Source organism: Podarcis pityusensis, assembly GCF_964106645.2.
Source record: "Podarcis pityusensis genome assembly, chromosome: 7".
In the NCBI taxonomy this organism is placed as follows: domain Eukaryota; kingdom Metazoa; phylum Chordata; class Lepidosauria; order Squamata; family Lacertidae; genus Podarcis; species Podarcis pityusensis.
The window spans coordinates 59,897,151-59,920,147 of record NC_138031.1 but is presented as its reverse complement, the minus strand read 5'-3'; the positions used below and the strand labels follow the sequence as shown (position 1 = coordinate 59,920,147).

The 22,997-nt window shown below is 43.2% G+C and overlaps 1 protein-coding gene across 4 annotated transcripts; it reads left to right on the top strand.

Moving 5' to 3' along the window:
• The first annotated feature begins 205 nt into the window (after nucleotides 1–205).
• Nucleotides 206–22,334, top strand: E2F3 (E2F transcription factor 3). Of its 4 annotated transcripts, none has more exons than XM_081014244.1 (7): nucleotides 206–634; nucleotides 11,647–11,758; nucleotides 13,016–13,235; nucleotides 15,633–15,793; nucleotides 16,388–16,500; nucleotides 18,147–18,282; nucleotides 19,973–22,334. In XM_081014244.1, exons 1-7 carry the CDS (start codon nucleotides 302–304, stop codon nucleotides 20,236–20,238), a joined length of 1,341 nt encoding a protein of 446 aa, XP_080870370.1. In that variant the 5' UTR covers nucleotides 206–301; the 3' UTR covers nucleotides 20,239–22,334. The 4 variants fall into 4 exon arrangements, with proteins under 4 accessions (XP_080870370.1, XP_080870372.1, XP_080870373.1 ...); XM_081014246.1 differs by lacking the exon at nucleotides 206–634 and adding an exon at nucleotides 1,340–1,567; XM_081014247.1 differs by lacking the exon at nucleotides 206–634 and adding an exon at nucleotides 10,032–11,067.
• Nucleotides 22,335–22,997: the final 663 nt, after the last annotated feature.

The window sequence follows — 22,997 nt, the reverse complement described above, 5'->3', positions numbered from 1 at the left end:
TGTCAGCGGCAGCCGCCGCCGCTGCTTCCTGGAGCCATTTTCCAGGCAGCCCCAGCGCGCGGCAGCGGCCGGGCTCCATCCGTGGCATCTGCCCGCCGCGCGGGCTCGCTCGCTCTCGCGACGACGCCTCCGGCAGCCGCAGACCCCCCGCTACCCCCGGCCCGGACCATTTCGAGTCCGGCGCGGGCATCGAGCGGCGAATAGCCGGGCAGGCCGGGCGGGGGGCGGCGGCGGCGGCGGAGCAGCGCCAAGGGTGGGAGGAGACTCCGCTCGGGGCGCAGGCAGACCCACAAGGGGAAGGATGCGGAGGAGAGCACTGCAGCCGCACGCCCTCGCTGCTCGGCCGCCCTCGGCTCCCATGGATTCCGCGGCGGCGGCCTCCGCCGTCGCCGTCAGCTTCCCTGCCCGCTTCGCTCCCGCCGCTGCTTTCCTCCAGATCCGCAGCAGTTCCGGGGCATCCGCGCTGGGGGCGCCTTGGGTCTCCTCCTGCTTTCCCGGGGCGGAGGGCGGCGGGGCGGCGGGCGCCCGGCCCAGTCTCGTGAGCAGCGGCAGCGCCTTGTGCTGCACCCCGCACGGGCCCGCCGGACGGACGGTGTTGCTGCAGACCGCCCTGGAAAGTGCAGGCCGACCCTCGGTAAATGCCTCCCTCCCTCCCCAATCTTGTGCATGTCTGGCTGGGCTCAGCCCTCCTCCCACGGTGGGGGGTGGGGTGACAGAGGAACCCCGCTTGCCTTGGATCGCTCTGTTTTGCTAGAAACTTTATTACTGTATTATGATTATTATTATTATTTCCTGGCTCCTCTTGGCGCAGGGTGGGTTCTTGTGGGCCGGGATTGTGGGGGGAGGGAAGCGATCAGAGTCTTCCCCACCCGGTGCAAAAAACACGCAGGGGGGGCCGCGGGTGCAGTTCCCTTAAGGAAGAGGGTCGGGGGGGGGGAGGCGTCTCTTGCGCCTGTCTCCCCCCTCAACTTCTGGTGGCTGGAACAAAGAGAGCGTAGCAGAGGCCGGTGCTGCAAGCAGCGTGCTTGCCGGGCTGGGACACCAGTGACATCGGAGCGGGGTGCGCGGGGCACGGGACCTGGGCTCTTGTGTGCGCCTGCACTGGCCGTGGGGAGGGGGCGCGCGATCCTGCTGCCCCCCCTTTCCTGGGGGCGGCGGGTGGGGTTCAGGGTCTGCCTCGGCAGCATGGCCGTGGGGGAAGGGGGAGGCTCTCTGTCCCGCTGGTCTCCTTTTCGCTTCACCCCCGGACTCGGCGGCGGTGACGTTTCGCACACGTGCGCCGAGGCCGCGTCTGTGACTGGGAGCCGGGCGAAGGAGGGAGAGGGAAGGAGGGGGGCGCGGAGCCGAGCGGGGGGAGGGGGACACACAAACGCGCGCACACACACACACGCTCCTTCTTCCTCTGGCCTGGGCAACCGCGCAGCGCAACGCACACCCGGACACACAACAGCGCGCGTGTGCCCGGGTCTCTGCCTTCCTCCCTCTCTCGCACACGCGGCCCTTCCTGCTTCTCAACTCTGGGAGCTGCCGGGGGGCGCCGCTAGGCTTGGAAATGCCCCTGCAGCAGGTAGGCTGGGGGAGGGGGGCGTGTGGGCTCTTTGGGGGTGCGGGGGGGGGGTCGGGCACTTTCAGAACTGGCCACCCACTGAAGGAACTGTGTTTCATTTTCCCGGCAGAGTTTCTCAAAATTCAAGCACTGTCCTTTTCCTGGGGGGGGCATTAAAGTTGGGGTGCTAGGTTATATTTAAAAAGTACCCCCTCCCCTCCCCCCCATCTTGCCCCTCGACTGGAATGACCGTGGGGTCACCCTCCCCGCCCCTGAATGCGGTGTTTTCCTTCCTGTGGCTGAGCTGAGTTGGGCCTCTGCCTGTCACTGGAGATGACTCCCTGAAAGTTGGGACGGTTCAAGTAACTGCTTCAGGCCACCGTTGCCTGTGTGCCGCTTCATGTTTGAAATGACTTCAGGGCTTGGGTGTGGGGTCAGGGTGTGTGGGGTGAGCTTGGGTCAGTGCGGGGTTTCAAACTGAAACTTCCACTTGTCTTGTTTCCAACTCTTCTTCTCTCCCCCCCTCCTTCCTGTTAAGTATAATTCGATTATAATTTCTTTACTGATAAGGTGGTGGAAGGGTGATCTCTGTGAGGAATGGAGTGTTTTTCCCCCCTTTAAGTTGGAAAAACCCTGTTGTGTTAGGCTTATAAACTGTGGGAATGTGGTTTGTAGGCTACAGAATAATTAAGTTACTGCACCCTCTCGACTTCTCCTCTGAAGCTGTTCCTGGAGGCCTTTTTGTACCTGTTTGTTATAACCTATAAACTTTCCACAGGAGTTGGTAGTTCAGAAACAAAATGAAGTTTGGATATACAAGTGGCAGTGGGGAGATAAGAGGCAGGAACAGAACCCCATTTTTCTTCTTGCTGTGTAAGGAAATGTAGGCCTGCAAAATAGGACACAGCCATAAAATGGGGAAGCTGCTAGGTGTGGTCTTCAACTTTGGGGCAGCCCTATTTTGGGCCTTTCTGGACCAGAAGGCCTCTTCTGTTTGTTGAATTTTGAGCCTTTCTATGGGTATTGTCAGGTAGCTAAGTAGGCTTACACTGATAGGTTTGAAAAGAGTTCTTGACAGTATGTATGCATGCTTGTGGGAATGACCTTTCTTGCCCCAATCACCATGACATTGTTTTGATGATGTAGGATACCACACCACTTATTTTGTATGATCTAACATTTGAACCTTTCTTTTTTAGGCTGAGGCTTATACCCACAACATGACTGTTGGCTTGATCATCTCTGTTTTGTTTTTTGTCTTGGCTGTTCGCTCAGTTGAGAGAAGGCCTATAGCCAACTGACAGGATTGGAGGGTAGGGGAAGAGAAAGAGAAAGACAACCCAAATTTCAACTCCTTTTAAATAAAGTGAATGGTTCCATCTATCTTCCCATTATCAGCCTTCAAATCAGATTATTAAAATAATCAAACAAATGCCATCTCACCACTATGGCAATTCTGGGTTAAATGTGCAGTGAGAATTAAAATGTATGTATGAATCACATTAAAATGGCCTAATGGACACTTTCTGTAAATTGGAGAGTGTTAATATAAGCTTTTGTCATATGAAGCATGCTCTCTAAGGGATTTGGGATGGTGAGATAAGGCTTTAAATCTTGATGACATCAAGCCAGGCATCTGCCATAGTGCAGATATATTTCATGTACTACCAAATGGTATTGAATCTGGAAAACTGATCGCCCAATTGTCTTTCATAGTATTGGTCCCATAGAAACTCTGTCTGTCTGTCAAGTAGCAGATGATTACTTGTGTTGTGAAGAAAGCCTATTTGTAACATGATGGTTGTATGGTTTTCAATGAGAAGAACAGTCTTCTTATTCCAGTGGTAGTGTCTACAAGTATAGATATTAGAATGATTTAACACATGTACAAATCCTCGTTCTACCACTAATTCTGCTCACAAATGGGTTGTCTGTTCCTGAGAGCAGATTCTGTGATCTAGGCCCTTGCCCATGGTGACTGGGCACTCCAGTACATCGCACTAATTTAGGTGACATTTTAGAGAAGTAATTTAACAAAAACTTTACCTTCAACGACCTTTTTCTATGTCATCTGTTGGGGCATCTGCATGGCAGAAGTTCTGGGGTCTCATATAGCTAATGTAGTGAAGGTTAATGATTTATCAACTAATATGATCTATAATTTTATAGAATTATTTTTTCTGCCTTTTCTATATTGTGGCGGGCATTAAAGTCCCCAATGTATACCAGAAAAAAAGGACACCATAGTGTTTCTAGTGACAGTTTATTGTTGATTATGTGCTCTACAAATACACAGACTTTGGAAAGTAAGAGTCTGAACTTATATGACTGAAACAAACTATGGGCAAGTAGATGGTTGTATTCATATCACTTCCTGGATAGGGAAGTACAGTACTTGTACAAATAGGACATGCATTGGAATACACATTGAAAGAGGATACTATCTAACTGCATTGCTTTCACTGGGATGCTTATTTGTACCCGTGTTTTGGGTGCAAGTAGTCTTGCCTATGTATCTTTTTTTTTTTTTTTTTTTTTAAGAATCTGATTAGAGTTGGATCAGGGCAAGGAACTACTATGATCCTGTGACAATTTCAGATTTTAAACTATGAATAAACTAAATACAGGCATAGTTTATATTCTCTTAAATCAAGATACACATTTAGAGCTGTGCCAGCAGTTTGTATTCCTCTAGAACTTGAAGCTTGCTGTGGAGTGGAAAAATGAATATTTGAGCACTATCTGCAAATACTGCTTAGAATGTTAAAAATCAGCTTTGCTAGACAGTTTCACACAATGTTACTAGTTTGTGGCATATCAACTGGCATATCATGGGTGTGGGGGCAGAAGAATTAAATCCCAAATTCTGCAAAGCCTTCCTTGCCTCATTGCATAGTGAAAATGCTTGTAGCCCATCATGGAAGTGGCTAAGGCTTGAATTAAACTAATACATAACTCATAAGAACCTAGAGAAAAGGGACCTTTGGTTCTATCATGGCCTCTTACAGAATCTTCTAAGTAGGATTTCTGATCATCTAGGATAATTTCGATATAAATGGAAAAGTTAGATGTAAGATCTGTGCCTAAGTGATTAAGATCTGAGAGCTGTGAAAGTTAATGATTAACAGTGCAATCCTAACAAATTTTTCTTAAAAGCACTATTTACTTCATTTGGGCTACTTCCAGGTAAGTGAGGTAAGATTGTGGCCTTTTATTCTTTAGGGCAGTTCAACCTAACCATAACCTCCCACATAAAAGTTTTCTGTGAGCAAGTAGGTCTCTCTTAGGTCTGTGATGCCCAAGATTATTGTTTCCAATAGTGGTTTGATTCTCTGGCAGAATTTGAGTTGTAGATTCCTAAGAACAGCAAGGTATGTTACGGCTTCTTAACTATACGAGCACTCAAATGTTAGTAGGTGTATTAGGATTGTGAAGTAGCCTGTTTCAGAAAAACAACCCAAGCAAGGTATCTGGGTAAGATGGGGATGAGACATAATCTATTCAAAGAAATAGAAATAAAATTCTGATAGTGATGGAAGGTGCATTTGCTCTAAAGTGGTACATTTGCTTTAAAATGGACAAGAAATCAAACAAGGGTTAAGTTGAGAGAAGCGGTTATAAAATACTGGGCCCAGTTCAGAGAACGCTTGTTTTGCCTCGTTTAAATTGATGGGACTTGTTAGACTGAAGTCCTGTACACACTTGTCTGGGTGTAAGCCCTGTCTGAGTCGACAGGCATAGGATTGCACTGTTCACTACTCAGTGGGGGGATGAACTTGTGTATTGGGGTACACTGCCTGTGCAGCTTGCTGTCTTATCCTGCTCATGTTGACAAAAAGTAAAATCAGTGGTGCTTCATTTGAATTATATTTTCCTTAAGACTGGACCATTCATATTTCTTAAGTAGCATCTTAAAGTGAAGTAGGTTTGAACTGATTTGGGGAATTGGACACTGAGATAATTAGTGCTTTGATTGCTTTATTTTAAATTAGGGCTCTCCTTTTGGTCCTGATAAGGTGATTCTATGATTCAGATACCATCTACAGCAGGGCTAGCTGACAGGGTGCCATCCAGATGTTGCTGAACTATAACTCCCATCAACTAATGATTGCCTACGAGGACAGGGGATAATTGATTTGGAGTTTGACAACATCTGGAAGGCACTGCATTGACTACCCTTCATCTGCAGGATGGTAAGTATTCCAATCTTTTTTAAGGCAGCTAATTGCTTTTAACAGACACATACTCCTGAGTGCTGTGGCCCATTGACGTTAGTTACAGGGAGTGTGGCTTAGTGCATGTCTGAAGTGACACGCTGGGTTTGTTTCCAGATGGAAATGCATATCTCCCTCCACCCCTAAAATGTGTCTGGATTTCTAGGAAACTGGATATTACAAGTGAAATGATGGTGAAAAAGAGCAGCCAATGAGAGTCTGTTTAAAAGATAAGCAATTCACCAAGGAATGGCAGTGAATCCATTAGTAATTTTGGATTGTGAGAGGGATAGAAGCAGCATACAAATTGATCATTTTCAATATCTTCCTACCTGAACATTTAATACAATCTTTCAAAAAAAAAAAAAAGATGAATTTTTCTCTTGGGTAGGGGTTTGCATGTCATAGAGCTATTCTACCCACCTGCATTTCAGGAGAGTTTAAAACACACACACACACACAGTTTTTCATTCTTTTAGAATATAGCTGTCTGCAGCAGCAAAAATGAAGCTTTTGGTGAATCACTTAAAACAGGCTTCCTCAACCTCGGTCCTCCAGATGTTTTTGACCTACAACTCCCATGATCCCTAGCTAGCAGGACCAGTGGTGAGGGATGATGGGAATTGTAGTCTCAAAACATCTGGAGGGCTGAGGTTGAGGAAGCCTGACTTTAAAAAAATCACCTTTTCCCGCCTGATCGGCAAAAGTGATCTCTCTTTTTCTGTTTAAAATGCTGTTTATATGATCTGCTCTTTGAAATATTTAGGAGTGTCTCAAAGCACAATCTTACACCTTTAAAATGAAGGCTGCTTTTGCAAAGGACTTCGGCATTTAAAAAAAAACCCATTCTCTTCAACTGTAAAGCCATTATAAGGATAGTACTTTGGAGATTATTGCTGAGGGGAGGGTGGCAGTAAAGTTCTTGTTTCTGAAATATTCTCCACATTCAGCAACTCCACACCTGGATTGCTATGTTCTACCTCGGCTGTCGGAGGCAGCTGCTGGGCATCACAAGTAGCCAAAGTGCTATTGTGCTCAGGTCCTATTTGGCTGACCACTGTGAGAACAGGATGCTGGACTGGATCAGGTCCACTGACCTGATCTAGCAGGGCTCTACTTAACATTCTTTTAAAAGGTTTATTGAAAGCATGAGACCATAATTTTAAACATTTATGCTTATTAGTATTGGAGCAGTTCTCATGTAAACCAATCATTCAAGCTATGCTCTTAAATGTTTGGGGGAAAGTGATGAAATCAGGAGTTTAGGAATATTTGTGTTTCTGGAAAGGAATATTCTGCTTTGATTGCTTTATATGGAAATAACTTGTCATTTGCAAAAGGGGTACTCCATTATGAACATATTTAGCCTATGTCTGCTTCTCATGTTAGGTTTTGCACTCTAAGTGGACTCCCAAATACAAAATACATGCATGCTGAATTACTGGTAGTTGCAAAGGCGTGTCTATGTATAATTCCCTTTTTTAATCTAGGCAGCACACAGAAGCAAAATCTCCCATTAACTCTGGTTTCCCATTTAGTTCAGACCCAGAAACTATGGTTAAAAGCTTCAGAACAATACAGGATATGGAGCAATGCTGTGAAGTTGGCTTCATACCCAGGCTTGTCAAAAAGTCATTAACCATGGTTTCCTGCTCCAGAAGGGCACCATGGTCAATGGTGCCAAAAGCTGCTGAGAAATCAATGGAAACCAACAGCTCACACTTAAATAAAACCAAACTCCCATCGCCTTGCTATTTTTCCTCCCCATAATTTAACCCTCCCCTTTGCTGGTATGCAATTTATGATAAGGGGAACTAAAGCTTCAAGGAAACACTGTTAACTACGTTTTATTCATGAATTATGTTGGTGGCTGAAAAACATAGATGGAGTTCTGTGTTTTTCAAATAACTTGATTTACAGAAAGTGCCTAAGCCTGCAATCCTATGCAAACTTATTTCTCAGTAGATGGGCATGAGATTATGACATAAAACTGTGAAACTTGCAATTTAGAATGAGGGTTTCCATATGAGTCATGCTAGTGCAGCTGCAAAGGTAAGGTTACATGTACTTGGAAGTCACTGGTAACCATTCTGTACTTAAAATGGTTTCTGTGATATTTCAGAAGCCATTTCAGGTTATTTCAGAAGCCATTTCAGGTTGTTTTTTTGGGTTGCCACCTTATGGAAGATGTCAGCATCCAGCTGTCTTTTGCAAACTCCAGGTTAGCTTGTAATGACTGAAGTAGAAAAGTCAACAGGCTTAATACCCTTATTTATATGTTTACAGGTTAACTGTAAGACCAGGATCCAAATAGCTCACTGGCCACCTTCAGATATCTGCCAAACTATAGTTTAGTGTGACTAGAACAAGCCTCAGCTGGCCTTGGGGACTTCTTTTCAACCAAGGAGACACTTGGATGCTTTTGATTATGTTGCTGTTCAACCACAACATGTATCATCCCAACTGTGGTTATTGTTAACTGATGAAAACACAGCACCTTTTAAAGTACATCATATATTTAAAGGTAAAGGTAAAGGGACCCCTGACCATTAGGTCCAGTCATGACCGACTCTGGGGTTGCGGGTCTCATCTCGCTTTATTGGCCGAGGGAGCCGGCGTACAGCTTCCGGGTTATGTGGCCAGCATGACTAAGCTGCTTCTGGCGATCCAGAGCAGCGCACGGAAACGCCATTTACCTTCCCGCTGGAGCGGTTCCTATTTATCTACTTGCACTTTGACGTGCTAGGTTGGCAGAGCAGGGACCGAGCAACGGGAGCTCACCCCGTCACAGGGATTTGAACTGCCAACCTTCTGATTGGCAAGCCCTAGGCTCTGTGGCTTAGACCACAGAGCGCCACCCATGTCCCATATCATATATTTAATTTGTGTGAAATATATATTGGCTTGAATTCTGTAGTTTGTTAATGGGTGGAGGGTGTTGGCCATTGTAGAAGGCATGGATATCTCTAGGTACGTGCTCACCTCAATGTAATTCTTGTAGTTTTCAACATCTGAATTGTTGCAGACCAAGATCTTTCAGGAAATAAGTGGCTGCTGAGATTGTGACTGCTATGTTCAAGACTTGCATATTTGCATTTTCAATTTGCAGCTGAAGGTGCTGTTTGAGTTATTATTAAATCCCCCCCTCCCCCTGCTCACACAAACACATATCTTGAGGCAGGTTTCAGCAGATCCATGGTTTACTTTTAAATTCTGTGTCCAATAACTACCAGAAAAAGAAGCCCACATAACAAAGCTGAAACCCTTTCAATCTTCCAATGCCTACCCCATCATATAAATCCAAATCTAACAGCCAGCTCAAAAGTTTTACGGCTTCTTCTGTAAGCAGCTGAAGATTGGTGCACTTCAAAGGAGACAAAATTACACAGTTGTGGAAACAACCCCTAAGAGTCAGCTGTACTGTTGTATACATACCTGAAACCAAAATGGACTGTGTCAATAAATATGAAGTGTGCATCTTTAGAATGGGGTGTGGATTTCCTTAAATTCTGCAGTAGTAGGCCAGTCATTCTCACAGCCCTTGCTTCGAGATATTTAAAGCAGGGGTGGGAACTGTGGCTCACCAGATGTTAATTGGACTACAACTCCCATTGATCCCAACTGGCATGGTCAGTGGTTAGGGATGGTGGGGGAGCTGTAGTCCATACACATCTGGGGAGTTGCAGATTTCAAAGCCTTTTCTAAATGCTCTCATTTTAATGGCGGTGCTCATGCCAATATATAAATGCGTGTGTGATGGAAAGGTGTGTTGAGTGTCAAATTAACTAGTGGGGGACCTATCTCTGAACTAACCTAACATGAACTGTATTTCATATTACATACTTTATAAGTAAGCTTAACTTTCGTGGTGGTTCTTTGGAAATTTCCTACTTGAACATGTTTTCTGTTAGAATGGAGGCCTTCAGTTAAGTCAAATGTTAGGGCTTTGCAGTAGAAGTGTTAATATAGCCCACAAAGACAGACGACTAAAGGGATGGCATCAGATTAATATGGTGACCACAGAAGTATGTTAAGATATAAAGAGCTGTCTTTATATCAAATCTTACCCAACACTAGGAATGGATTTTCAAGGTCTTAGACACCAGCTTAGGTCTACAGGTCAATATTACAGTGCTACCTCGGGTTAAGAACTTAATTCGTTCTGGAGGTCTGTTCTTAACCTGAAACTGTTCTTAACCTGAAGCACCACTTTAGCTAATGGGGCCTCCTACTGCCGCTGCGCCACCACTGCACGATTTCTGTTCTTATCCTGAAGCAAAGTTCTTAACCTGAGGTAATATTTCTGGGTTAGTGGAGTCTGTAACCTGAAGCGTATGTAACCTGAAATACCACAGTATTTCAAAGAGATGTTTAAGGAACTGAACTTGATTCCATTTTCTTGCAAAGCATGTATTCTTCTCTGAGCTGTTGCTCCTTTTTTGCCCATATTTCTCAAAAAGTTTCATTTTTAGTGAATCAAAACATGGTGGCAAGTTTGGAGCTCGGTTTTGTGGGAAAACACTTAGTCCCCAAAGACTTAAGCGTAAGATGACTGAAATGTTTTGGTAGTATTTCAAAGCTGTTCTCACCCCATCTATGGTTACCACCATAAAAAAAGGATTGGAATAGCAATGAGTCTCATTAGGCAATTTTACAAAGTTTATGGTGCCAAACCTGATATTGTCTGCATGTGTGTTGTGTTTGACAAATGTCGCCACTGTGGTAGTGAGCTTTGCTACTGAGGTCCGTGAAAATGTTAGTCTGCCTGATATTCTAGGTCAAATGAAAAACCTAGAATGTCTTACAACATTTGTTTCTAGCTAACAGCATTCAGTTAACCTGTGTTCATTGTGTATGTTGGCCATTTTTTTGGTTTTCTGACAAATTAAAATAATCACGATTATAATAAAACGCAGGAAATAAATAAAATGCATACCCCAGAATTGATTGAATAGAGTTGAGGCTACCATATAAAACTTGGCTTGTTTTAACATAGTGAATATGGAGACATGGTGAACATAGATACTCTTCTATAACGGGATAATTTTACTTGGCAAAACAACTGTACTTGCATGATTTGGAAATACTGATACTGCTAAAGTCAGCCCCTACAGTTGTCACGATGCCCACAGAACTTTATCTGTAGCTGCCACGTTAGAACTTCAAGCTATCTGCATGTAGGGGAAGCCTGGTGTGGTATACTAGGAAGTTATATATTTGGAAGAAGAGTTTAGCAGAAGCAACTTTAGGTTGTGTAGCAAAGCATCATTGATACAGACTAAGTAACCCAGTTAGAATGCAACTATGGTGGGTTATTCACTCAGCTGCTGAATCTTGTTTGTGATCCAGGGCAGACAGTTGAAGGACATAGGAAGGGTGAAAGCTGTCTTGCTATGGCACTAGGAAAGGAGGAGATAGTGAACTATTTGCTTCAGCTGCATAATGAGGAGGTGGGGAAAACTTTGTGATCACAGTCTTTGTTTTGGGGGGCCTCAGATCCGAGCCTCATGATGTGCCAGTTGCATGAGACGTCTGCATATTCTTGCATTGCAGGGTTTGGACTAGATGATTCTCAGGGTCCCTTTCAACTCTATAGTTCTATGATTCTATGCCCTAATCAATGCAGGAATATGCAGGCTTTCAACTTGAAGCACATGTGAATTTCTATGTTACAGAACACCATTAAGAGGGAGCCTTGGGGGGGGGGGGAGTATCTGCAACAAAATAAAAGCATTCTACAATATCTACAGGCACCTAAGAAGTTGAGAAAGATACATGGATTTCCTGGCTCACCTCCTTACTATAATAATTTCTAGGTCCTGTAAAGCACAACTTCATCTTATAAGGTTGATTTTGCTGTTTACGAGAACTCTGCTCTTTTGACAGGCAAAGCGAAGACTGGAACTGGGAGGAAGCGGACAGCAGTTTCTGGCTGAAGGACTAAGAACGCCGAAGGGGAAAGGGAGAGCTGCAACTAGAAGTCCAGATAGTCCCAAAAGTAAGGAACATTTTTTGTTAAATGTGTTGCAAAGAGCTTCAAAGCAGCATGTTACCGTTCTGGATTTTGAATGTAATCACTGCTCCTTGCCCATTGATCAAGCCAATGCATTCAGTGTGTTCTCAGGTACCCTTCATGGTTGTTTTGCTCTGACTAAAATTATCACCCCCTGTCTCACATTGCATTTTTGTTCTACCCATGTATGCAGGATCAGGGGTGAGGAAGCTTTGGCTCCCCAGATATGCTTATACTCCCTATCAGCCGCAGTGAGCATGGCCGGTGGTCAGGGTTGATGGGAGTTGTAGTCCAATCCAACTGTACAAGTCTGTGATTCTATCTCAAAGTATCTGGAGGGCCACAGGTACTGCTATTGAGCTAGATATTAGTCTTCTTCATGTGTTCTCTAGCTTGTGGAAAGTGAACATGTGAGGGTAGTGGATAGCAGATGAAAATGAGCATGTGGGTTGACTTTGCAATTGCCCTCCATGACTTGGAAGGAAATCTTCTGAAGTGGGGGCTACTTGTCCCCTCATGTTCTAGAATTGTGGAAAATCAAGGTTATTGCCAACAAAGAAAGGCTTGACGTTCATCATGCATTGAGTGAGTTCTAGCCATTTGCCTCACTCCCTTGCTTTTGAAGTCTTCAGTAGGACTGTTGCTTGGAAACTGCCTAGTACAAGTGAGGGAACTTTTGTCTCCATCATAGACTGAGCCTTCTGAATAAATGTGCCCGCCATGTTGCTTCTGATTTATATGGGCAAATTATTTTGAATGTGAATGCAGATTTTTTTAAAAGCTGCTCTTGGGGCTACAATGCAGGATACACACATTCAAAATAAATGCATAACATGTTAAGAGTTACATTGAATGTCACAACAGAGAGGTATCTGTCATAACTGGAGGGTGGTTTAACCGAGGCAACTGTTTTTAAAGCTTCTGTTAGCTTGTTATTTTCAAGCTGGTGATGCACAAAATCATGAAGCACTTTCTACCTTTCTCTTACATACAAAGCTATACCTCCAGCTTATTCACACTGTTTTTTCTTTATACAATAGATATGGCTTGAAAGTTAACATGTCTCGAGAAAAGCAATGGAAAAAGGTACTCGAGCCTAGCTACTCTGTGGATGTATAATGTTGAACTGGCTCTGAGTGGTCCCGTGTACAATGCACATGATTACTCCCAATGACTCCGAAGGTTTAAAATAGAGATTTAACACCAGCTTCATAATCATCATAAATTTAATTTTTCTTCAAGCTCCCAAATCCCCTTCAGAAAAGACGCGATACGATACATCGCTGGGTCTTCTCACCAAGAAGTTTGTTCAGCTTCTGAGCCAGTCCCCAGACGGTGTCGTAGATTTGAACAAAGCAGCAGAAGTCCTTAAGGTACAAAAAAGGAGGATTTATGACATCACCAATGTCCTGGAAGGCATTCACCTCATTAAAAAAAAATCCAAGAACAACATTCAGTGGATGTAAGTATCCTAGTGCTATATTCTTGTTGCCTACAGGACGGCCTTGCACTTTCACATTTCATTTTCACGAAAGTATTTTGTATGCTGGAGGATAACAAGAGTTATTCCACTAAGCTTTACTCAGAGTAGGCCTACTGAAATCGATGAACACCGCTAAGTTAAATCTACTCTGAGTAAAACATAGTTGACTCCCACCCAGGGAAATTTAATCCTGCCATTCATGGAGGTATCTTATGACGTGGTCTGACTGTGTATGTTTGGATTGGCTGTAGGTCAAGGCCACATATCACATGGAATGCATTGGGAAAGGGAATGGTGGCTTGCAAACCACTGCCCATAATACTTGGTCAAATGAGGCTTATTCAGAGGCAGCGTCCCTCTGCTTGTCAGGTGCTGTGGACAAACCTACAACATGTTTTACTTATGAGCTGCTTGGAGCCCTCTGGCTACCAGTGGAGACAGACAACTGAATTCTGATGTGCCCAAAGTGATTCAGCTACATTCTCATGGCTTACTCAGACATCTAAAAATATTGTATAGCACAGCCCTTTCCTTGATATTGTATTTTGTTGGTGGCATATTTTCACATTTCTTTAAAACATAAAATAAAAGCAACTTCTCTGTGTGTAGAAACTGGCATATTATGGGAAGTGAGCCCTCTACTCTCCTTATCCACTAGCTTTCCACGGCTGGGGACTTACTTGCGTTGGGGAAAAACAAACACTTGTAATACAGAGCTACAATCCAGAAAGGGATCAAATTTTGCATGTTTAAGCTTCTGCTTAAATAATGCACATGAAGCATTTTGAGCTGTGGTCAGGGACAATTTGGGTCACATCCATACCATACATATGAAAAGCACATTTATGCCACACTGTCATGGCTTCCCCCAAAGAATCGTGGGAAATACAATTTGCCTCCAGAGAGCCATTTTAGCACCCTTAACAAACTACGGTTCCCAGGATTCTTTGGGGGAAGCCATGAGATGTCTATGCACGGTGCAGGTGTGAGTTTAGACACCCCCAGCTCAAGTACACAGGTTACGCCAGCAGTACTGTTGAGAGAGAACTCAATCAGTTCCTCTTGCATAGGAAGCATATGAAGGCAAGGGAACATCGTGGGATGTAGGAATGCAAGATGTTGCCTTCTCCCCCATGCCACCCAATAACAGTTTGCTTGTTCCGAAGCTTGAGCATAGCCTCAGTAGAAATTTGGTTTTAATATGGTGGTGGATACTTGGGGGTGAGCTTGGAAGAGTGGCTTGCCCGACAGCTACATAATGAGTTCATGACTGAGTTGAAATCTGAACCAGAAGTTTCCAGTTCATAGCCATGTACTTCACATTAAATGAGATGAACTTTAAATTTGATCCAGATATGGCGGTGGCATACATTCAACTTGAGAATTTTGATACTTGATGGTATTGATCTCTTGGCAAAAAGATACTTTGCAGCACACGTGCATTTCTTATGTGCTTTGACTTAATTCTTCTAAAACAGGGAATATAATGGTTGGACTAAGAAGTGAGAATCAATTTTTTTCTTAGTCTGAAACTCTTATCATGGGGTCCTGCTTGGCCTTGGGTCCAAGTGGAGAAGCACCCCACTACCCAAAGGTCCAGAAGAGGCTCTCCCCCCCCCCCCCCCATTTCTCACTATATAATGAAATTGCAAGAATGTAATCATGCTACAGTTCACGGGGCTGCACTGTTTATAGGAAAGTGGGAGGTGCTTCAGAGAGCATGTTGGCAAGCAGCTCTCTGAAGCACCTCCCACCCTCCTTTAAAAGGGTTTGGGAGTAAAGTGTGCTGTGAAGGAAGTGTGCAGCTTCGGGGGTTGGGCTGGGTGTAAAGGAAGGAGGGCTTGGCCAGGTGTGGGGGAAGTGGGATTGGGATAGGTGGGGTTAGTGAGCAAAGCAAGCTGGCGCGGCAGCTCTTCGCTATTGATAATTATGTGCAAACACTGAATCTTAAAAGTAAACCGCAAAAACAAATGGAACTAGAGTGTTTTCAAACATGCAGCAAGAGTCACTGCCACTAAAAGAAAGTTATGCCCAAAATGCCATTAGTAAATGGTTTTGTTATCTTTGCACATCACATAAGGCACACCATCCTTCCAGAAGGAGGAATGAGATAATCATGGGTGGAATCTGGAAATCCCTCTGTATATGTATAGAATAAAGTGAAACAATGTTTTTAAAAAGAGATCTTGTTAAGCCTCACCTCTCGCCAGCTTGCTTTGATGTGCTAGTTTTTCAGACAATGCGACTTGCCAAATCTTCAGCACTCAGCTTCTTCTGAACTGAATAGTCACATGAAGTTTTAAGAGAAACTCTTCTCTCGTCTGGACCTGGGAACTTTAGGAATGCCTGTGAAGTGTCTGTTCACTTGTCTTGTAGGGGCTGCAGTCTGTCGGACTTTGGGGGCATGTTGGCACACTGTCAAGGCTTGTCCAAGGAGGTGGCAGAACTCAACCAGGAAGAGCAAAAGTTGGACGAGTTGATACAAAGCTGCTCTCTTGACCTAAAGCTACTAAGAGAAGATTCTGAGAATCGGAGATATCCTTTTATATCAGATAGCCTGAACTCATTTGGGAAATCTTAACATTTCTCTAAAGGCTAGGGGTAGTGGATTGTATTGGTGGTATTAATGATATACTGCAGCAGGCATGATGCTTACTTATAGCTATTCTGATAATTTTAAATCACATGTAAGTAAGCGGTTTTAAACTGTTTTCATTGTGTAACCTGCCATGGGACCTTTGGGTGAAGGGTGGGTAATAAATAAATTATAATAATGATATTTTTCAAACTACGACTGATGTTCTGCAGTAGCAGCTCACTTCAACACTGTTTGGATTCTAGTTAATACAAGACTGATTTGTTGGTGTAATTTCTAAAAACCTTACAAATTATTTCATAATCAAAAAATGTGAAGTATAGCCAAGAAATCTCAACAGATCGCTCCTCGCTTTGTCCAACTTCAGGGCTGTTTCAGTTTCATTCTTATTTATTTTTTAAATTTAGTATTAGAAGTAGGGAGAGAGCAGCTAACGGTAGCCTTGATGGGGGAACAGTGTAAGAATATTTACTTTAGTGTGCTGATACACGTGACTGAAGGCTGCTTCTGAACAATTCTTTAACAAAGTTTACATTAGCTTATGTTAGATACGAAGACATTCAAGAAATAAGTAGCCTTAAAGACCAAACTGTCATACTTGTGAAAGCTCCTCCAGAAACAAAACTTGAAGTGCCTGACCCAATAGAGGTAAGAATAAAATGCTTGTGGTTTTTCTTCTGTAAGTCAATCTTACACAATGTGTAACGTTTGCAGTGGTCTTATGCCATATTTATGTATAAGCTTTACTGAATGGGATCATTTTTCTATATGGCAATAAAAAATGCTAATGGGCAGTCTTCTAATTTTTTGGTTTCTGGAACCTGGGAGATCATTCTTCTATGCCTCTCTTTCCTTCTGACTACTAGATCTTGGTTAATGCTGTCTCATTTATCTTTTTTTGCTCATTCTGTTCCCTGAGAAGTTGGTCTGCTACCACCCCCTCTGATTATTTCACTCATTGTAGTGTTTGTGCCTTGTGCCTTGCTGTTTCTTAAACTGACTTTCCACCTTGCACTTCTTTCTCAATCTAATTTGATGTTAAAAAAAATAAAATTGGCTTTTCCACCTTCTAAGACAGCAATGAGGAACCTCTGGCCCGCCAAGCCTCCCAGTTTGGTCCACCAGGCCATTTTGGGCAGGCCACACCCACCTGCCGTTAACATTCGTTTATTTTTCATTCACCATTTTACTGGTATGCTGCTTTTCCACAAAAAGAATCAAAGTGGCTTATAATAAAAGGGGGGGGGGGGAAGAGTACTGTAACACTTCAAAATCAACCATTGCAAGAACCGCTGCAATACCCCTCTAAGAAGGTTTCAGCTGGGCAATTTGGAATGGGCAGCAAGCAGAGGGGTGCTGCTGTTACCGTGCTCCCGGGCCCAATATTGAGAGGGGGTGCAAACAGGGGCCCCCACAGCAGGCTCCTTCACTGGAACCTGACTCCATGCCAGAAGGAGCTGCACTTTGACTGCGGCGCTTGTGCCTGGCGCAGCTCCACGGGGCCCGGGTCAGGCCTGACCTGGGGAAGGAAAGCAGGTGAGTGGGTGGCAGCGCTGCTGCCCACCATCCTCGGCCACTGCAGCAGCTCTGCCACCAAGTCACTTCTGACCCGGCGGCGGAGAGCTGGAGAATCAGTGGTCATGCTGCTGCCCACCCTCCTGGGCTGCGAGGCACCTCCTGCCTGGCTGCAGTAACTCTGCTGCCAGGTCAGACCGGAACAGGAGGAGAGTGGGCAGCAGCTTCCCCGCCCCCTCCTAACCCTGAACTGTGACCTGTGGAGGGCGCCCTCTGTGGGCATATGCTCTGCTGCTGGCCTGTTTAGCATTAGCAGTATATTTTGCTGGACCAATTCTCGATTGGTCTGTAAGCTTTCAACCTACGCAGGGCTTTTCCTTAGGTTAGGCTACCGTCGTTATACATAAATCCTAGTGAGGTTAGTAGGACTTACTTCTGCGTAGGCATGCACAGACTTGCACTGTTAGTATATTAAGAGTGAAATGGATTGTGAGGTTGCATATGAAGTTGTCCTGAGACAAAGGTTGATGTTCAGGAAGAGAATGTGCCATTCACTTGTTCCTTACGCATGATTTTTATATCATTTGTAAATGAATAGCAGTCTCACCTGCATGATTAAATGTGCACAGACCCTTGCAGAAACATGTTACTCTTCCACACAAACTGACTTTGATTAGCACCCTGGACCTTATAAAAATGAACCATAAATCTCCAGTAGCCGCTTGTTGCATTTTGTTGGCAGAAGACATATTGAAAATGGGGATGTTTTGTCTTTGCAGAATAAGCTGATACACTTATCTAGTACCCAGGGGCCTATTGAAGTTTACTTGTGTCCAGAAGAAACAGATTACCACAGTCCAATGAAAACGCAAGATCAGGATCATAATGGAAATATCTCAAGGAATGTTTCCAAAGGTAACATTTTGCCTTTTAAAGTTGTATTGACCAAGTATAATTAAAGGGAAAGTGTAATTCAGTCTGTTCAGTTAATAAATGATGTGCTGAATGCTAGATTTCTTTAGACTAAAGGAAGTATGAATGCCACGGGGGGGGGGGGTGTACCTTCCCCCTCAACATTGTCATACTTTATTCAGAATATAGCCTTGATTGTAAGTACTTCCATGCCCTGAGCTTGCCGTCTGGGTTGGTGGATGTGGGAAATCACTGACCATAAACTAATTCTGCTGTGCATGTACACTCAGGCATGTACATGTAAAGGCTATCACTATGAGCTGTCTATTTATGCATGATAGGTAATATCATTTATGAATTATCTCTTGTCACTTAAAAGTGGTGGCTGACTACTTTTGTCTATTGTAAGAGACATGCTCTGTCAAGTTCCAAAACTTTTGTGATGCTCGGAGCAAGTGAGGCAGAGCAAAAAAGGGAAAGAGGATAGATGAGTTTTCCATAGCTCAGAAGGTGGCTTTTGACTGGTGGGACAGGAAGGAAGGTATTGCCACTACGTGCATTTGCCACAAGTTGCAACCGTTGCTTCTTCAAGGGCCAGGCAACTATCTACTGGGTCTGCTCTTACCTGCTCTTCCCAGGACAGGTTACAAGAATGTAAACATGCAGTATTAAAAGCAGACAACACAATTTACAATCAGAAGACTGCTTCTCCTGCTCCAACCCTCCTCTCTTCTTAGCAGGATGGAGAACTGGTGTGTGCGGAGATAATGTCCGTATGTTGCAAGAGGGGGAGGGTTAAGGGCTAAAGACCTCCCCACCATCACCCGGGTGTATCTTGCCAATAAAATGTCATCCCTATTTGGGAAGGCATTCTTTTTGCAGTAATTACTCCAAATAGCTGCTGGTTGAAAAAGATAGTGTTAACTTTAGCTGTGTCTGTTGACGTTCGCCTTGTCCTTGCTTTCAGTTTTAGCCTGGCTGCTTTACGTACAACCATCCTCTGATAACTTTATTTTCATTTATCTCCAGAATAATTGTTATTTGGTTGTTCTGGGTCCACCTCTTGGCCACTAAGATAGAAGGCTGTGTGTGTAACATTCAGCATTGAGAAATGAAACTTCTTTCTTTTTATAAAAGGTCACATGAGACTTGGTATTGTATCCAATGGTAGTTCTACTCAGAGTAGACCCGTGGAAATTTAATGCTGACTTGGTTTCATTCATTTCAGTAGGACTACTTTGAACAAATACAACCTTAAAAATCCATTTGTTACACTAGCATAGCCAAAAGACTAAATAGCTGTGCTGACTTCTCCAGTGGCATCTTGAGATGAACTCTGCACCTGATAGAAGCAACCACCAGGAAATATTCCCACCCCGCCAGAGATCACAATTTTGGCCTAAACAAGTGCATCCCTGCTCATGTGTTAAAGGTCATCCCTGTTCCGCTCTGAACATAGTCAAAGGGAGGGAAAGACTTGTATCCCAATCATTCTGATGCATTCTTGTTGCTCAGAGCAACTTACCCATTTTAAAAATTGTTTTGTCTACCAAGATAAGCTGTGTAGAGACAGCAACAATAGACGTTGAAGGGAAGGGCTGAGTGGGAAAACATTGACATGCATTAATATTGTAAAATCGTGTGTGCAACCCTCTTACAAGTTTTTTAAAAATAATGCTATTTCTTGAAACAGATTTGATTTCTGATAACTCGGGAAGTCTTGACTGTTCAGTAACTACAGCAACCATCTCCCCATTGGCCTCTCCAACCAACCTTCTGCAGCAGACAGAGGACCAAATTGCATCAGGTTTTGAAGGGCCATTTGTAAGCTTGCTGCCGCCTCTACTTCATGAAGACTATTTGATCAGTCTTGGCGAAGAGGAGGGTATCAGTGACCTCTTTGATTCTTACGATTTTGAAAAATTGCCAGCATTGGTAGATGAATTTTTATGCAGCTGATTATCCCTTGTGTCTCTTTTTTCCTCTCTCTCTCTCTGCACCCCCACATATTTTTAAAATGAAACCAGAGTACCTGCTGTCATTCCATGTTCTCTGTTCTCTTACCTCTTAATCCTTGTCCCATTTCAAAATCATAATTTGGAATGCTTGATATTTGGGAAAAAATAATTCTAGAATAGTGCAAACACAGAACTGCAGACTTTCTCATCAGAGTTACCTCAATCCCATGTTCTGGTAGCTACTGGTTTTAGCAAAGTATAGAAGGATGAAATCTGAAATGGAGGAATGATTATACTTTCTTGTGTCTACAAGCTTTGTGAAGGGCTGAAGAACAGTTTTAGTCAGACATAGCAATTATTCCTTTATATTTCAAACTGTGCCTTCCGTAGAGTGTGTGTCTTGAGTCTTTGATTTGTATGTTCTGTCATAGTAATTGCAAAAAAAAGTGCAAAATACAGAAAGATGTGAGATGGACTTCTTCCAAAGCTTTTGTGGAATGTTTGAAATCTTCTCCATGCCTCTATCTTGGAGGAGTTTTTATATAAAAATGTATTGCAGTTCTAAATAAAACAAACTAATGGTGGCCCAAGTCCAACACAGCATACCTGGGACAGCCAGGGTCACACCCCTAACTAACCTTTTGAAGACTGAAGTTCTGTAGACCAGCTGTTTAACAGAGAGAGGAGGAGAGTGGACAGGGTAAATTGAATCCAGCTTCTTGGTCTCCCTCCTGGACAGTCAGTTGATGGGATTTCACTACCCCCAAAGAGCTACATGCGCACACCCCCATGTGTTGGACAAGGCTGGGAATTGTACACATTTTTATGAAGTTGTCCACCCACTTTGTGGAATACTTGTGTGGAAATCTGCTTCCACGTGCCTGTAACCTTTAGCTGGATCAGGGTGACCATTTTGCCATAGGAACTAGAAATTTAAAAATTCTATATGTGAGGAAGTCACATGTTAAATATGAAATAAAAACACACACGTTAAGTTTCATGGTCTGCAGTGTGCAATAGAACTGGTACGTAAACATTTTGTGGTACGAAGTGGGGCTTTGTGTTAAGTGCCTACTAGAGTTGCACTGTGGGCTTAAGGGATACTATTTATGCCAAGCTTCACTTATTCAGAACACTGTGTTTATTTTAGTGGATTAGTTGCCTCTGCTTCCAATTTTGGGAGTTGATACAAAGCTGACATTTCACCCAAAGTGTAAATAACATACCTGTCAGTACTCTCTGTAGTGAATTTTAATTTATAACACTTTGCTGGTTTAGGGTATGTGTTCTGAAACTAATACAATTCATACATCTTACACACAGTTGTGTAAAATGTTGCCACTTTAGATGAATTAGCAGTTTGTATTTTTTCTATCTGATGATTAATAAATTAGTAGAATGTTTGTTTTAAATATATATGTGCGGATTTTCTGGTACCACTGATATGCTGCTATAAACACTCACAATTTAAATGGCTGAGTAACAGTATGAAAGCTGTATGAGTGAGCCTTGGAATATAATTGTGTGAAAAGGCAACACATTAAGAACTGTTAAACAGTGTTAAGTGTGTTTGTGTACAAACATGTGCATAGTTATTCCATTGATTATTTAAGTTGTATGTTCTTAAACTTTAGTCATCTAACAGTTTTGTACAATAGGAATGAATTTGTAAAACCTGCCAGAATATTTTATAGCTGGTTTGTAATTTCTTGAAAAATCTTACTGTGGGTCTGTAAATAAAATAGAGTATTTAAAGTTTGTCTTGTGGAGAAAAAGTAAAAGCGCTGTGAGCATGAACACTTTGGTGGTATGAAGGGGATCTCTGTGGGTAGAATGAAAAAAAGGGGGACTCTAATGTTGTATGCTGTTTTGTACAATTTACATACTTCCCCAATGTGTGAGCAAAATACTAACCTTAATATACCTTTGAATAGTATGCTAGTTCTACAAATCTGTAAAATAATGTAAAAACAAAACAACCAAACAGCTTTGCATTTATAAAGATAACCTGTTCTAGCTGTGATATTGACTCTTCAAATGTATGTACCTGACAGATTTTTTTATGGTAATCAATAAAGCTTTATATCGGTATATAAATTCTTCAGCATTATGGTTACATTTCCTCCCCAGCTACAGCAATAGCTTTGGCAAAGTATTGTATACCAGGGAAGGTATCTTCAAGAGCCATGAGCAAAATGTACCATAGCTGCACAGTGGTTGGGCTGCCCTGCTTTCCTAACACGAAAGAGAAACTGACTGGGTATAAACTGGGGCTGCTCATGGTTGTTTAATGGTATGAATAACAGTAATCCTCTCAAGGTGTTGTACAATAAAAACAGCAACATACAGTTAAAAACACAAAAAGCAATACATTTAAACAAAACTCAGCAAAGCAAAATACATACTCATTTCCCATTTATCCAGCCAGGAAAGTATTGAAGCAAAAGTGTCTTCAGTCATTCTATTTCACAGAACAGGCAGCCGCCCACCCTTAAAAACCCTGCTCTTGAGCTACTGTGGCTCCTACGATTTTTGGAGTCCTGCAAACTAGGGATCAGGGGCTTTTCCAGGTAGTTTAGGGCCTTATGCTAGTACAACATCCTAGAAGATTGGCAGCCAGTGCAAAACTTGAAAGAAAGGTATGTGCTAGTGGTAGTTTGTCTCCCACAAGCAACAGCTGCTGTGTTTTGCACCAGCTGCAGACTTCAGTTCAATCCCAAATCTGAGGAACAAGGCAGAATCAGTCCCAAAGTTGGGTCT